General features: G+C 40.0%; 1 protein-coding gene across 1 annotated transcript in view; it reads right to left on the bottom strand.

Annotated features, from left to right (window-relative positions):
* Nucleotides 1-3,350: 3,350 nt before the first annotated feature.
* ranbp10 (RAN binding protein 10) overlaps nt 3,351-12,606 on the bottom strand; it is a 39,126-nt gene continuing 29,870 nt past the window's right edge. Inside the window, exons 8-15 of the mRNA XM_084936241.1 lie at nt 12,495-12,603; nt 12,207-12,355; nt 11,908-12,118; nt 10,479-10,618; nt 10,176-10,324; nt 8,933-9,044; nt 7,545-7,686; nt 3,351-7,223 (exon numbers count right to left, since the gene is read on the bottom strand). Of these exons, the coding sequence (XP_084792367.1) occupies nt 7,556-7,686; nt 8,933-9,044; nt 10,176-10,324; nt 10,479-10,618; nt 11,908-12,118; nt 12,207-12,355; nt 12,495-12,603 (1,001 nt within the window). The 3' untranslated portion in view covers nt 3,351-7,223; nt 7,545-7,555. The remainder of the gene's footprint in view (nt 7,224-7,544; nt 7,687-8,932; nt 9,045-10,175; nt 10,325-10,478; nt 10,619-11,907; nt 12,119-12,206; nt 12,356-12,494; nt 12,604-12,606) is intronic.

Here is a 12,606-nt window from a genome sequence, read left to right as displayed (position 1 = left end):
GTGTTACAAAAAAACATTTAGTCACGCTGGAACAACACATCAGGTGTGTTTCACCCCTCAGGAATCTAAGTGACATTTTTATGAAGTAAACATCTTTTAAAACACTCCATATAATGATTATTTTGACCATATTTTAATCACCTGAGCTAATGAGCACTACACTTACCTTTTTATATGTTGTTGTTTCTTTCTTTGTTTTTGGTGCTTTAAGCCAGCTATGACGCATACTGTAGGTAGTCTGGGTTAAAACGTATGCCTCTTGTGATTATGAAAAATATCTTCCACAGGAGAACATAAAATCAAACACCTTACCTGCAACTGTCTTTGTTTTCATTTAAAAGGGCTACTGCATGAACTGAGTAAAATATGTGCTGATCTGATTATGCATAAAGCATTCCCCAGCCTTCTTCTGCTCTCTGCTGTTCAAAGACTGTAAAACAATGTGACCCAATTATAAAAAATATCTGCAGACTGCTTGTACCACCACATATTTGCCATAAATGCTGGTTTGTATTATAGGAAGCTTAAAATGATGTTTTCCAAGTTTAAAATAGAAATCATGAGTTCCTGTGAAATCCCTTCAATCATGAACCCTGAAGGGTTATGACCATATGGTAGCTGAAGGCAGAGGAACTCAGTATTGCCTTCTAAGAGTTTCTTTGAACCACTGGACCATCTTATCCTAGAGCTTCCACAATTTATAGGGAATGACCAGAAGTTGTTTATGAAATCCATCATCTAACTCACATATTTTTACACATAAAGGAAAATGAGGTACAGTAGATATTACTGAGCCATAACTTTGAATAATGTCCAGGCTGAAGTTTTTCTCCAAACACAGGGGCTATTTCAAAGCAAAAAGAGATTTCTCCGTGCAATCAGAGATATTCTCCTTAAATACAGTGACATGGTGGAATATCTTGAATACTTACTGCTTATTTGGAACCACTTAATCTTTAATCATACATTTATATATATTATGGTACACAGAGAAGACGTTTTGGCAGTATTATGATATTCCCTCCACCTGTACTTTGGACCCAGTGCAGACACCACTGAGTCTACCTGCTCTATGCTCCCTTATAGTTGACATCAACCCTTTCCTGGAAGCAGGATTGGTGCCTTCCAACATTAAAAGTGCCTCAGTCACTCCCATCCTCAAGAAGCCAGGTCTGGACCCTGATGACCTTAAAAATTACTGACTGATCTCCAACCTTTGTTCCTTAGCAAAATCTTGGAAAACTCAATCAACATATGTCCAACCATAAGGTGGACATATGAACCATTTCAGTCTGGTTTCAGAACACACCACAGCATTGAGAGTTAGCCACAATGTGCCTCAAGGCCCTGTTCTTGGAGCCCTTCTGATCCATTGATGATTCTTATGCTGACAACACACAACTTTATATCAGTACAAAACCCTCCACCCAGTTTTCTCCCCAATCACTTGTCAACTTTCTGCATTAAGTTAAAACATATAGGTCATCTAACCTACTCAAGATCAACAGTAATAAAACAGAGCTCTTGGTTGTGGCCCTCAGGGCCCTGCTCTGAAAGACTGTTGCACCATCTCACCATCCCCAGAATTTCGCAACTTGGGTTTCGATCTAGACTCCACACTTTAATCCCAGGCTCAAATCTGTCACTAAAGCAGTGTTTTTCCCCACTTAATGAAATCTCTTAATTACAGTCATTGCTCACTGACTCTGTAGCAGAGCCCCTCATCCATGCCTTTGTTACCACACAGCTGGATTACTGCAGTGGGGTCCTGTTTGGGATCCCCAGCAAAGCCCTGGACAGGCTCCAGTATGTCCACAACTCAGCTGCCAGGCTTCTAACACACTCTCTGGCAACATATCACCCCCACCCTCATAAATCTCCATTGGCTCCTGGTCAAGTCACACATCATTCACATCATCATCTGACTTATAAATCCCTCAATGCCCGGGCACCTCAGTACCTGTCCAACCTCCTTCACCTTTGGTTTCCTGAAAGGCGTTATACGAATCCAAGTTATTATAATGAGAGCCAAAGAATGTGAAAGGCTATAAATGACTTGATCAAAAAAACAAATTCCAGATGAGTCTAAACAAATTTATGGTAACATAGTTTGAAGAGTTTCTTGAGAGGTGTTGTAGTCTGACTTGCACCCCATTTGAATGAATCCATCCTCTGCAGTGCTCTTCATTAAATATGGAAACCTAAAACCAAAGAAATGCATTTAGTGAGTTTTAGTGTAAAACAGTGAGACTGAAAGTCAAGCATGGTGCGGGCTTTATGGTGTCCAACTGTGAGCAGAACCAGGAGAGGGCGATGTAGCTCTATGTAAAGATCACAGCATATATTCACATAATCAGGAAGATAATAAGCTGACCTTACCAGTGCAATGAAATAGATGAAGTCAAATTATCTACACCGGGAGATAAAGAAGACTCTTACTCTTTGAGCTGTGCAATGGTCATTGCTTCAGAGCCTGAAGTAGCTGAAGCCGACACTGCTTAGAAGAGATAGTTGCTGTAATCACAAGTCAAAGAGGCCAGACTGAAAAACAAAATGAAGACCCTGCAGTCACAGTGGCAGGTAGGCTGGCATTTAGAAATGCTCAGTTAGTATTAAGGAGCTCAAAATATGGCAAGAAAATATCCCCCATAGCATTACACCATCAGGCTGAAAACAGATGGGTACATACTTTTGTGTTTATGACCCCACCACCGTTAAACCTGAGACTCATCACAACATTTTTACCAATCTTCTGGCTTCAGTTTGGATGAGACCATGCAAATTCTTCTGCTGCTGTAGCTCAGCAGTCCACATGTTGTGAGTCCATAGATGCTATTTAGCATACATTGTTTACAGCCATTAACAAGGCATGACTATGCCTACATGCCTAAATGCACTGAGATCAGGCCTGGACTGATAATCTGGCGTACCGGGGATTTTCCCCGTAGGCCGATGCACTTTTGGGCCAATGAGCCAGTCTGAAGAGCCCCTGACAGCAGTCCATTGGTTCATTTTCATGCTGACACTGGATTGCCCAATCAAATCTCTTAATACAACCGGCCCCTCTCCTACCTTTGCTGTAGGAAGACACAAAGAAGCCATTGGGTTGGTTGATTAAAGTGCTATAAAGTGCAGTTGAATAGGTTTAACTAATGAAGAATTTGGTGAGTTTATTATTTATAAGATAAAAATAGTGAAATAAGCAGATGTGTCTAAATTTTTAGATTATACTCTACTAACATTAATGTTTTGTACAAGTGTTTACAGCTGTCATTGCCTCTCACTCACAAACGAACTCATATCCTGAGAAAAAAAAGAAATGACACCAAATAAAAACGGGACACCGATCATATGCTTATGGATGTATTTTAATAAAAATAATTCTGTCAAAATTAAACAGAAAACATATTTCTTTTTTTTAACATAGTTCCAGTACATAGTTTTTTTTGTAATTATCATTTTTCCTTTTTTTTTAATATTGTTTTAAAGGTTTTACAAGTCATGCTAAGTAGAGGGTAACTCATTTCACATTTTTCAAACATTTTTATTTTTTTCCTAAAACTCAAAAGTGAAAATCTGAAACCAAAATCATGATAGAAGTCAACTGTGCACAGCTGCGGCGCCTAAATCAGTTTCTCCGGCCTCTCGGGAAGCCTCAGAGGCCTCGGGCTCCTTTCCTTCTAACGGTCACTGAGCATGTCAGTGGCTGGATAATGGGGATAATGGGGGAAAGCTGCGTGGTAACACCGCTGAGATGCAGCCCAAGTCCAAAAACAACAGGACAGCAGCGAGATTTTTTTTCCCCCCCTACAGGTGTGTAACAGAGGTTTCTCTTTCAATAGTGTGTAACAGAAGTCCTGTACAGCTGCAGAGGCAGATGCTGTGGGTGTGTCTGTATGTGTAGTTATTAGAATAAATCCTACATTAGCAGAAGGTGTTTAGAAAAACAAAAACAAAACACCAGCTAAAAAGGTTTGACCACATAACCTAGACGGAAAATCTCTTATGAATAGAAATACACACTTCAGGGTGGATCAGCACGCCGCTCGCCAGGTCACGACAAAGCAGACAGAGAGACAACGTTTCGTCAGTCACACAATATCCGTCCACTTTGTAGAAAAGAAATCATTTCATATGTTTACAGAGGAAAACATGTTTATCATTAAAACCAAATAATGAAACACATGTGACTGGGGTGGTAGTTAAACTTAATGCTTCCGACACACGGGACAAAAGTCTTCTCTTTTGAAACGCAAAACTAAAAATGAAGTGAATAATGCTGCAGCGTGAGCCAACTTTACAGAGCTAACATTGTGAAAGTAATTAACAGGTTAGTTACTCAATTAATGTTTTATTCTATTGTGACTGGCTGCCATTTTTGTTGTGTAGAAACAGTATCAACCTGAGAAAGTTGAGTTGATGAAAACAAAAAGCTTGTTTAATAGTTCCTGTGAAATCCCGTCAAGAGTTCCATTTTAGCTTTTCCAAATACTAAAGAAAGAAAAAAATATCAGTGTTACCTCCAAATATATTCTAACTCAAGTGTGGCTCCTGTAAAATAAAAATGAAGCCAAAAAAGAGCCATTAAAGCATAAACGACTGAACTTCACCCAGGCCCGCTAACACGTTAGCTCATGTGTGTTACAGAAAGGAACACAGTGGCTTTTTGGTCTTTTTTTTTTTTTGCAAACATTTAAGAAACATTTTAGGAATAACGTTTTGTACTATTCGGCTATGTGAGCTTAAAAGCAGCTGAGCCCGCTGGCCGTGTGGCCAGGTAGCATGTGGTCTTGCTAAAACAAAGGCTAGTTACTGTACAGTGTGTTTCTGAGGAGCAGCAAAATGATTGGCTGATTCAAAAGAATCAACCTCGTCAGCCACCAGTTAGTGAATTAGTTTGTGTTTTAGCTGCGTAGTTTCAAACAAAGTCCTTAGCAGACAAAATAAACATGTAGGTGGTGAGGTACAGCTAGTTAGTGCTTTAGCTAGTTTTTTACTAACCAAAACTTACTTGATGATATTAGTGAAGCCTAACAGGCCTTTTTCGTCCAAGCAGATATTTTAAGTTGTCATGGGAAAAGTTTTAATGATGGCTCAGTTCTATTACACACAAAAATCGAGCCTTGTCTGAATGGTTTAATTTGTTTTCTTACAAATTATATCTGTGTTTACCTCATAATAACCCAGAGTCTCTGCTGTGGAAAAAGGTCTGAGGGTGCCGAAGCTGACATGAAAACTGTGAACTGACCGTGTAAAACTGAGTAATTTAAAGTCGTAATATCTTATTAATTAATTTTAATATCAAGCCAAGTGAGAAGTGTCTGGAAGCGGTATGTCGTACTTCTGTTCGTACTGATCTGACTCATACCTGCCAGCATTTTGGTCTCGAACACCCAGAGATTTGTTGATGTCATGCACTGTATGACATCTACCACCGTCTACCTCGGATCATGGCTTGTTGCCCTACGAAACTTCTTACCCTAATGTTCTATTTCAATCTGCAGTGTTTGTACTACTGCACTAATATTGACTGCATTTACCTGTCACACACATCCTGGTTGTTATTCTTTAAGCGTGTTTTAAAGTGGTGCTCTCGTCTTTGTCGACGGGTAAAGCATTAAAGGAGCAACAGCTAACACAGGAATCCTGCCTCTGCAGGGAGCTGTTGCACAGACACGCCTCGAATCTGTTTTGGCTGATAATATGTGTAGTATGTGGACTGCATGTAGATAGTAATTGAGAGACAGTCAGCTAAGAATACTCGGACAAACAAAGCAAACTTATTATGCAGCTTTAAGTATGAGGGAAATGTTGTAAAAACAGGACTGTTGGCAGGTATAACCTGATACCAAAACAGGAAGTAGCGGACCTGAGCACTGTCTTTACTTGTATGTAAATCTCATTGTGGCCAGCAGCTAGCCTGAAGGGTAAAATGACTGTTTTACCATCATGTTATTGTACATATTGAAAAGAACTCTGGGACTAATTTGTTTTACAAACCTAAAGGGCTCTGTGTAAGGCAAAAAGAGAGAAACTTTCCCAACAACCAGAACTGGTTTTCACAATCTTTAAAATCAAAACGAAAGATCACACAGTGCTCCCTAAAAAAACGACACGTGTGTTCGGAAGATGGTTTTCCTTTTTTTCTGAAACAGTGTTTGCAACAGCACATGCACACAGCAGGTCAGGCTGTGGAGGATGGCGAAGAAAAAAAGGGCAGCAGTAATTAAATCTCAGGGGGAGTGCCCTGAATACACACACACACACACACACACACACACACACACACACACACACACACACACAGCGCTTGTTAAGCTGAGTTTGATACTGATTTCCTCAATACTGGCATCAAGGTGGCCATTAAAATAGTGTAAGACTTGGTCCTGAAGGCGGATGTTTTCGGTGCAGCTCTTGCCGAGCTCTGCCACCTGCAACCACATCGCTGATTGGTCGACGTTGTGGTTGTTACGGTAAAATCAAGGCTCCAACACCTCTAATATTCCACTGTAATCTCTTGTCATCACCCTCTCTCCCGGCAGCGTTCGCAGCTACAGAGGACCTTCAATTATGTTTTTTTTCTTTTACATGGGTAAAGTTTTAAGGAAGTCTCCTATTCTTTGGGTAAAAAATTGCTAGCTCGCACAGACATATTAGAGTATGACTTGGAAGCTTTGTCCAGTGAATTTTGATTTTCTTTGACTTTCTGGAATAATTTTCATGACGAGTTTGAACCCTTCTGTATTTCAAGATCCGCCGTGTCTAATTGGAAAAAAAAAAAAAAAAAGGCCTACAGGCATCACGATGACTGTGGAAACCAGCTTTTGGGTATTGTGGTCTGTGATATGGTAAACAAGAACATCAATACTGACAGCAGGGAGAAGAAATCCACCCGTTAAAACAGAAGGGAAGAATCAGAAGGAGGTTTACAATTTCTTTGTTCCAGGATGAGCACAACAAACTGACACAAAAGAACTAAAAAAAACAAAAGAAAAAAAAGGCTAGATGAACAGAATAATAATTATCTTTAAATAGTGTCACACATTTATTTATTTTATAATACTAAATAAAAAGGAACCTTTCTTTTCTCTCTCTCCTCTGCCTCTCTTGCCTGTGCTGCTGGCTCGGTCTGATGGACAGCCAAATGCACCAACGCTCCTTCCTCCGTTGCCATGACAACTACCTGCTGGACATGTCTTCTCTCAGTGCTACTTAACAATAACCTGTGGGAGAGATGTGGGGTAATGAAATGAATGTAGCATGATTGATAGAAATACAGCGGGAGAGCATTTTATCCTTTTTTTCCCCCCATTTGAGGCATGTGTGCACATTAGCTGTAATTAAAGACAATAACAGATGGAGATGAAGGTTGTCCTCCATCCATACCTTTAAGACAAACATGCCAGTCACCATGTAAACCTTACTATGAGTCACATTCAGTGCCCCGTTTCAGACCTCAGATAATTACAGGATTTATAGGCTAAGCTTATTTACAAAGTCCACCTCACAAAAGGATGATTACTCCTAAATATGAATTTACACACCTGGACCTGGGCTAGTGCAAAAAGTTGTCTACCCTGGCGAAGGAGCAGGAACCGGACCGGACTCGGGCCATGAGCTGAACACACTCCGTGGCCTGACCGAGCGCTAGCATCAGCGGAGGCTGTTTAGGCAGATTTTGAGACTCTGAAGAAGAAAAACACAAAGAATCACAAAGAAAGTAATCAAATATTCTTGCTCCTTTCTGCTTGGCTTGAGATAGTTTAGGTTTGGACTGATCATCTCATCTCATTTTAACAGATATTACAGCTGTTTTCAATGTTTGTGAAAGGCAACATTACTTACTGGTGGCAGAAAATGACAGCTCAATATTCATATTAATAAAGATGGTGAGCGACCACTGAATGCTTGTATAAATGGTGAGCTCTGTTAAAGATAGGAACCACCACACAATCTTGTTTGTTTACATTTAGCTCATTTAGCTAACATGCTAATGTTTTAGCATAATATCTTTTATAATTTTTAAAAACAACTTTCTTTAACCCTTTTCATTTATCTTTAATAAAAACAGTGCTCGCTTCCACTTTATGTGTATTCAAGATGTCAAGAAAATCTTGCCATACTGCAATCTGTCTATTGAAAGGTTTCTAGCCATAAACCTCTGTTCTTGGCTTTGAATGGTGTTTGATAACAATATTCTATAAAAACAAAGGACATTTTTTTTGATTTCTATTCTTATATTCAACAGAAAATCCTTATTCTGTTGATCTTGTTGGAGTTGCATATGGAACTGCCATATGTCATTCAGCAAAAATCACTGTGTGTGTTGATTTAATTCTTGTAAAAAAGAAAAAAGAAAAAGACAAAAAGCAATCTTTGTAACATCAAATGAATTAGATGGGCACGAGACTTTATAATACCATCTGTTGCTGCTTTCCTTGATTTAGAGGTAAACATTTTTGGCTTTTAATCAAAGGCAAAACCAGAATGAAGGCGTTCTCTTAAAAAGTTTGAGCACATACGGTACTGTGTAAAAGTCTTCTCCATCACGTAAATCAAACATTAAAAGTAATTCTGCAGGAGCTAAACATATTATTTGTTGAATAAAAGAAAACCTACTTTATAAAATGTATTAAATATAAAAACATTCTTGTATTTCTCCAAAGTAGGAAAGCTTAAAAGTGTACAGTTTAAAGCTTGTCAAATGTTAGAACTTGGAGGCATATTCGTACATTTTCAAGAGAGAATGAATAGTTTACTATGTTGTCTGGGCAATTTACTTAGGGGTCTAAATACCAGCACTGGCCCCTTCAGAGCTCTGATATTATCATTGTTAAGGTGAAGAAGACAGAAAGTCATATTTGTCTTTTCTTTGCACAGTTTTGTATGTATGAGCGTAACCCACAGAATATGTTTGTGCTTTGCTCTTTACCCAGTATGGCGCTGTTGAGGGCAGAGCAGAGTGACTCTCTCTGCGTAGGGTCTAACTGCTGGCCCACGGGGCAGTTCCAGGGATCTGAGTACGCTAGCAGGCTGAATGCATCCTACACAGAGACACAGCGAGAGACACACACACACAAACACACACGCAGAGCCTTTGTGAATACAACACAGCTGAATCCCTGCAGTGCAGAACACTCTCCAGCTTGGGATTTCCTTAATGGCCCTAAAGCTACAAAGTATTCATTAACATTCTGGGCACCAGCTAACGAGACACTACTGTTTGGCCAGTATAAATTATGAAGACAAGTCATAAGAGCTACTGTCCTGCGTTTACTCATTTTATAGTCTTTCCTGTCATGTCTTTATCCTATTATACCGACAGAAAACTACTATAACACTTAGACAAAAAGATAACAGGCGCCTTAATCTATCTTAACCAGGCTCTTTTCATTTTTTGTTTCCAATATTCACCGGTCCACAAACACTAAAACGTGGATAACCTAATGAGTGATCATAATATAAATAATACAAACAACTAATAATGCTATTCTAAGTATTCTTACTTTAATGATGACATGATAATGTTGCCTGCTGAGTATGCAAGTGGGTATTTAATGGTATATAGGCCTACATTTCTGCCCCCTGGTGGACAAAAATGAGAATGCCAAAACAGTGTCCCAGCACATCATTTCAATACATGCATAACCCTCTTTTGATGTTTTAAAAAGAGGGGTATGTATGATAATATCAATACAAAATGATGAAATGATACTGGAAAAATGTTTGTTTTAAAACTTAAAAAAAAACTGAAGAAGTTTCACATATAAAAATCCAGGGATAAATGGTTTACTCTGGTGTTTTTAATTAAGTGTTTTTTATTTACTTTTTCACCATTTTTATTAGTGTTTCTTTAAATTCTTGTCAGTCACCTGTAAAACACTTTAAACTGTAAAGATGAAGTGCCCTGCAAATAAAGACTGATTTAGGATCTTCCTGTACATTGGAAACTACTGCTTGTCAGAAATAACTTTGACTTTATCTGTTTTACAACAGCACATCCTAAATCATAAGTCCGTCCAATTTCTGCAGCGTGCACAGAATACTATAACCAGGACTTTAACTGGTGCCAGCAGAAACAAATCTCCTCAGCCCACTCCTTGCATCACATCTGTTGTTTGGCATTGTAGCTGTTTGTTGAGCTCGAGCCCATGTGCAGTGGAATGTGTGTGTACCTGTAACATCTTCTTGTGTGTGGTATTCTTGCCGTACTCCTGACACAGCTGTTCGTTGAGCGCCTGCAGCTCCCGTCCAAACTGGATCATCCTCTCTGTGGCTGCTTGGTTCCCACCACAAAGCTGTCTGCTGTGACTACAAACCTCATCTGGTGGAGAAACACACACAAACACACTGTAAAAACATCCTGAAGAAAGGTGGATCAAGTCTAAAGCAAGAGGAAATATAAAGGCTAGAAGCAGTGTAAAGACCAAGACATTTTCAGGAGTGTGACTGAGTGCACGTGTGTGTTCTTCATGTACCTGTGACTCCATTGCCAATGCTGTTGTCGTCTGGCTGAAGGATCTCTTCATGTTTGTATGTTCCGTTCATGATCCGCGCCGAGGAGCCCTCAACAACGCCGTTGGTGTAGTGCTCTGCTTCAATCTCCATCTCACTGTCACTGCTCACACACACACACACACACACACACACACACACAGAGTGTAAAAGACAATATTAAGGAACATTTTAGACCTGGGTAGCATCACAATAATGAACTATTTAGAAAACATGCGATCTTTACTAAAACCCCCCACCCCCCAGTGCCAAACACCTCATTTGGGGCATCTGAAAAAATATTCTGCACCCATTAACACCTTTATTAGCTTATGTTATCTATCTCTTATATTTATGCCTAAAATTAAATAATGAAGGAAAACATCCCCTGCCATCACTGAACGATCAACTGTCAGCAGAGCAAGCATAATACAACCTGCATCACCTCAATTTGGCTCCATAACTGGGGTTTTGGTTTAACCTTGGGTTTCGGTTGGTTCACTTCTTATCATTGCCATTTTTAATCCAGCTGTACACCTAACCTGTTTCAGACTAGGTTACATTCAAGAACAACAACTCTAAACAAGTGCATACTGACCAGTTAATCTCTAGAAAATAACATCACCATTCCAAGATGATCCCCCAGACAATGTTATGCACATAGTCTATACTTTCTAGAGATTTTCTAATGTCTGTGTTTCTCTGATGAACATTAATAAGAAATATAGATTCTTAGGTCTTTGCTTTTTCCTCCTCCTGGCTGCAAGCGATTTAATTTTTCTGCAAGCGCTGCAGTCGTCAAACAGGGCGGCTAAGCCTTTTACTTGTTGACCTTATATAACATTTGCAAGTAAGCTTACCTAATGGTTTGAATTATGCTTTTATATTTGTTCTGTACTTGCTCTCAGACTGTTTAAAGGGTTGTAGCTGAAAGACTGACAGTGTTTTACAAGCCACTGTTCATTTAAATAGCACATTAGGTTTTTTTAATGTGTGATGACAGCCTTAACAAGCAAGCTGTTGGGTGCCCCAGCAACAAGTTAATTTAATGGAATACACAGCTGTAATTACAGTCCAATCTTCCTGTTTCCTAATGACAGAGCCGTGATACTGATAAGGCTATAAATGCACATTCTTGCCTCCTTTCTTTCTTGGATTTAAATGTGCTTAAATTAATATCATGTTTTTCAAGTCAAAGCACTTAAAGTGCTTGACTTTGACTTGCATGTAAGTAAACTTGCAGCTAGATTTGGTATCCCTGAATTAGTTGATAACCACTTAGCTGGATTCCAAAAGTTAGGGTAAGTGAAATGAGATAAGGGAAAGATATCCTAGGCATGCTCAACTTGCACCACAGTACAGACTCCAGGTCTACACGTATCAGCTGTAAAACAAGCTGTCAGGGCTTCTCACCTGGTTTCCTGGGTGCTGTTGGCGCTGTGCGGCTGGCTCTTGGTGGAATCGGAGGAATTGGACTCAGAGTAGTTGATGGATGAAGGGGAGGAGGAGGAGGAGGAAGAGGCAGAGGAGGACGCGCTGGGGTATTTGATGCTGCCGCTGCTGCTGTGGCTCTTTGACTTGTTCGGGGGAGTCACCCCGTTACTACAGGTGGGGCTGTCTGAACCTGGTAGTGAGTAAAGTAGGAGAGGAAACAAAGACCTATAAATAAACTTAAAGGTAGAGGGAAAGCCAGTCCTGTTTGTGTGATGTACCTCCGGTGTGCAGGTGTGTGTTGCTGGCTCCGTGGTGGGGGCTGAGGCACGGTGAGCCGGGGTAACTGTCCTGGGACTTTGGGGAGCGAATAGTCAAGCAGCGAACCTCACTGTCTGTACCGTTCACCATCTCCACAAACTGGCGACACCTAGAGGCCAGTTTATATCAGTGTTACTGGTATTCACCGGACAATAAGCTATTTAAATATAAAGCAAATTTTACATCCATAATAGCTATGGCGGCAAATTCATGCTTGCCTTTGAACCCACCCTTTACAGCAGACTTACTTCAACATGAATAGTAGATTAGGGTTGCGTTCTAACAGGCCGGGATAAAGCTGCTGAGTTGCTTCTATGGCCTCACCAACCCGCCCTGCCAGCACTAGCTTCTGTATTCCTA

This window comes from Perissodus microlepis, chromosome 7 (assembly GCF_051167445.1).
Source record: "Perissodus microlepis isolate ML-2025 ecotype Zambia chromosome 7, ASM5116744v1, whole genome shotgun sequence".
In the NCBI taxonomy this organism is placed as follows: Eukaryota; Metazoa; Chordata; class Actinopteri; order Cichliformes; family Cichlidae; genus Perissodus; species Perissodus microlepis.
Note: the sequence above shows the minus strand (reverse complement) of the source record. Positions and strands in the feature narration are given on the sequence as shown.